This window comes from Apium graveolens, unplaced genomic scaffold, assembly GCF_009905375.1.
Source record: "Apium graveolens cultivar Ventura unplaced genomic scaffold, ASM990537v1 ctg6435, whole genome shotgun sequence".
NCBI classification, from domain to species: Eukaryota; Viridiplantae; Streptophyta; class Magnoliopsida; order Apiales; family Apiaceae; genus Apium; species Apium graveolens.
In genome coordinates, this window is record NW_027419478.1 from 50531 (window position 1) to 51826 (window position 1296).

At 36.5% G+C, this 1296-nt stretch overlaps 1 protein-coding gene across 1 annotated transcript; it reads left to right on the forward strand.

Moving 5' to 3' along the window:
- Positions 1 to 207: 207 nt before the first annotated feature.
- LOC141703285 (serine/threonine-protein kinase PBL34-like) lies at positions 208 to 873 on the forward strand (the record flags this gene model as incomplete). The annotated part of the gene is made up of 2 exons (XM_074506842.1): positions 208 to 480; positions 679 to 873. Coding segments are annotated over exons 1-2 (468 nt in total), but the record flags the coding sequence as incomplete, so codon positions are not given.
- Between the last annotated feature and the right edge of the window lie 423 nt (positions 874 to 1296).

The following is a 1296-nucleotide window of genomic DNA, read 5'->3' on the forward strand; positions in this document are numbered from 1 at the left end:
GAAGGATCTGACTCGGATCCCATACCCAGACCCATGTCATGTCTGATGGACACGGGTATGAGGGCAAAATTGAAGAGTCCGGGTGACGTAGTTTTCATATGCTTCTACAGCATAATGATTTGATTTAATATCTTGCTTATAGTTTGTTAATATATTAGCACATATCAATCATGTATGACTTGTTCTGTGCTGCTGCAGAGAGCAAATATGCCAACAGTAAGAAAGACCAACATACTATCGCAATCTCATCAACTACAACCAGTACTGCACAAAGTAGTACATCCACTTCCAAACTTGAAGAGGAACTTAAAATTGCTTTCTCGGCTTCGGAAATTTGCATTTAATGATCTTAAGATGGCCACTAGAAATTTTAGGCCTGATAGTCTTCTTGGTGAAGGGGGATTTGGTTGTGTATTTAAGGGGTGGATCGAAGAGAATGGTACAGCACCTGTAAAACCTGGAACTGGTCTTACGGTTGCTGTAAAAAACTCTTAACCATGATGGACTTCAGGGTCACAAAGAATGGCTGGTCTGTTGCCCCTTACATATCTCAATATTTACCTCCTATTTCCTTCCTCTACATCTACATTTTCCCTACTTTTTTTTAATCTATGTTCTTTTGATGTCTGTTCAATCTATTTCTAGTGTTATTGATATTTTAAGAATCTCCTTTGTCAGGCTGAAGTTAGTTTTCTAGGTGACCTCATTCATCCAAACTCGGTTAAGCTGATTGGTTATTGCATTGAAGATGATCAGCGGTTGCTGGTTTATGAATTCATGTCTCGAGGGAGCCTGGAGAACCACCTTTTTAGGAGTATGTTTCCGTCACTTTTTTGTTGTTTCGTCTTTGAAATTGATAACTATTATCTCTTGGTATGTGTCTAAAGAAAGCATATAGGACAGGTGTATATTATAGCCTTACATTAGAAAGTTTAGTTGTCAAAATCCTGAATGTTAACATCAATCTTGACTATCAATAATGTCGGAGTCTCGGAGAGATGATTGCTTTTTAAATTCAGGTACTAGTCTCTAAGAGATTAATGCAGTGATCGATTAAACCTTTCGTGAATAATGTATAATGTAATATAACTCCCTTTAACCAAATATTATTGATTAAACTATAGGCATGTAATGTGTCATCCTCATCATAGTTTAATCCAAGTTTCCTTAATTAATGAGTAGACTATCCTATCATATCAAATCAATATTTGAGTGTAGCCACACATTTCATAGTCTATCTCACACAAGAGGGTCAATAATATCACTCCTAAAATTCGGAGGGTTAAATCATTCATA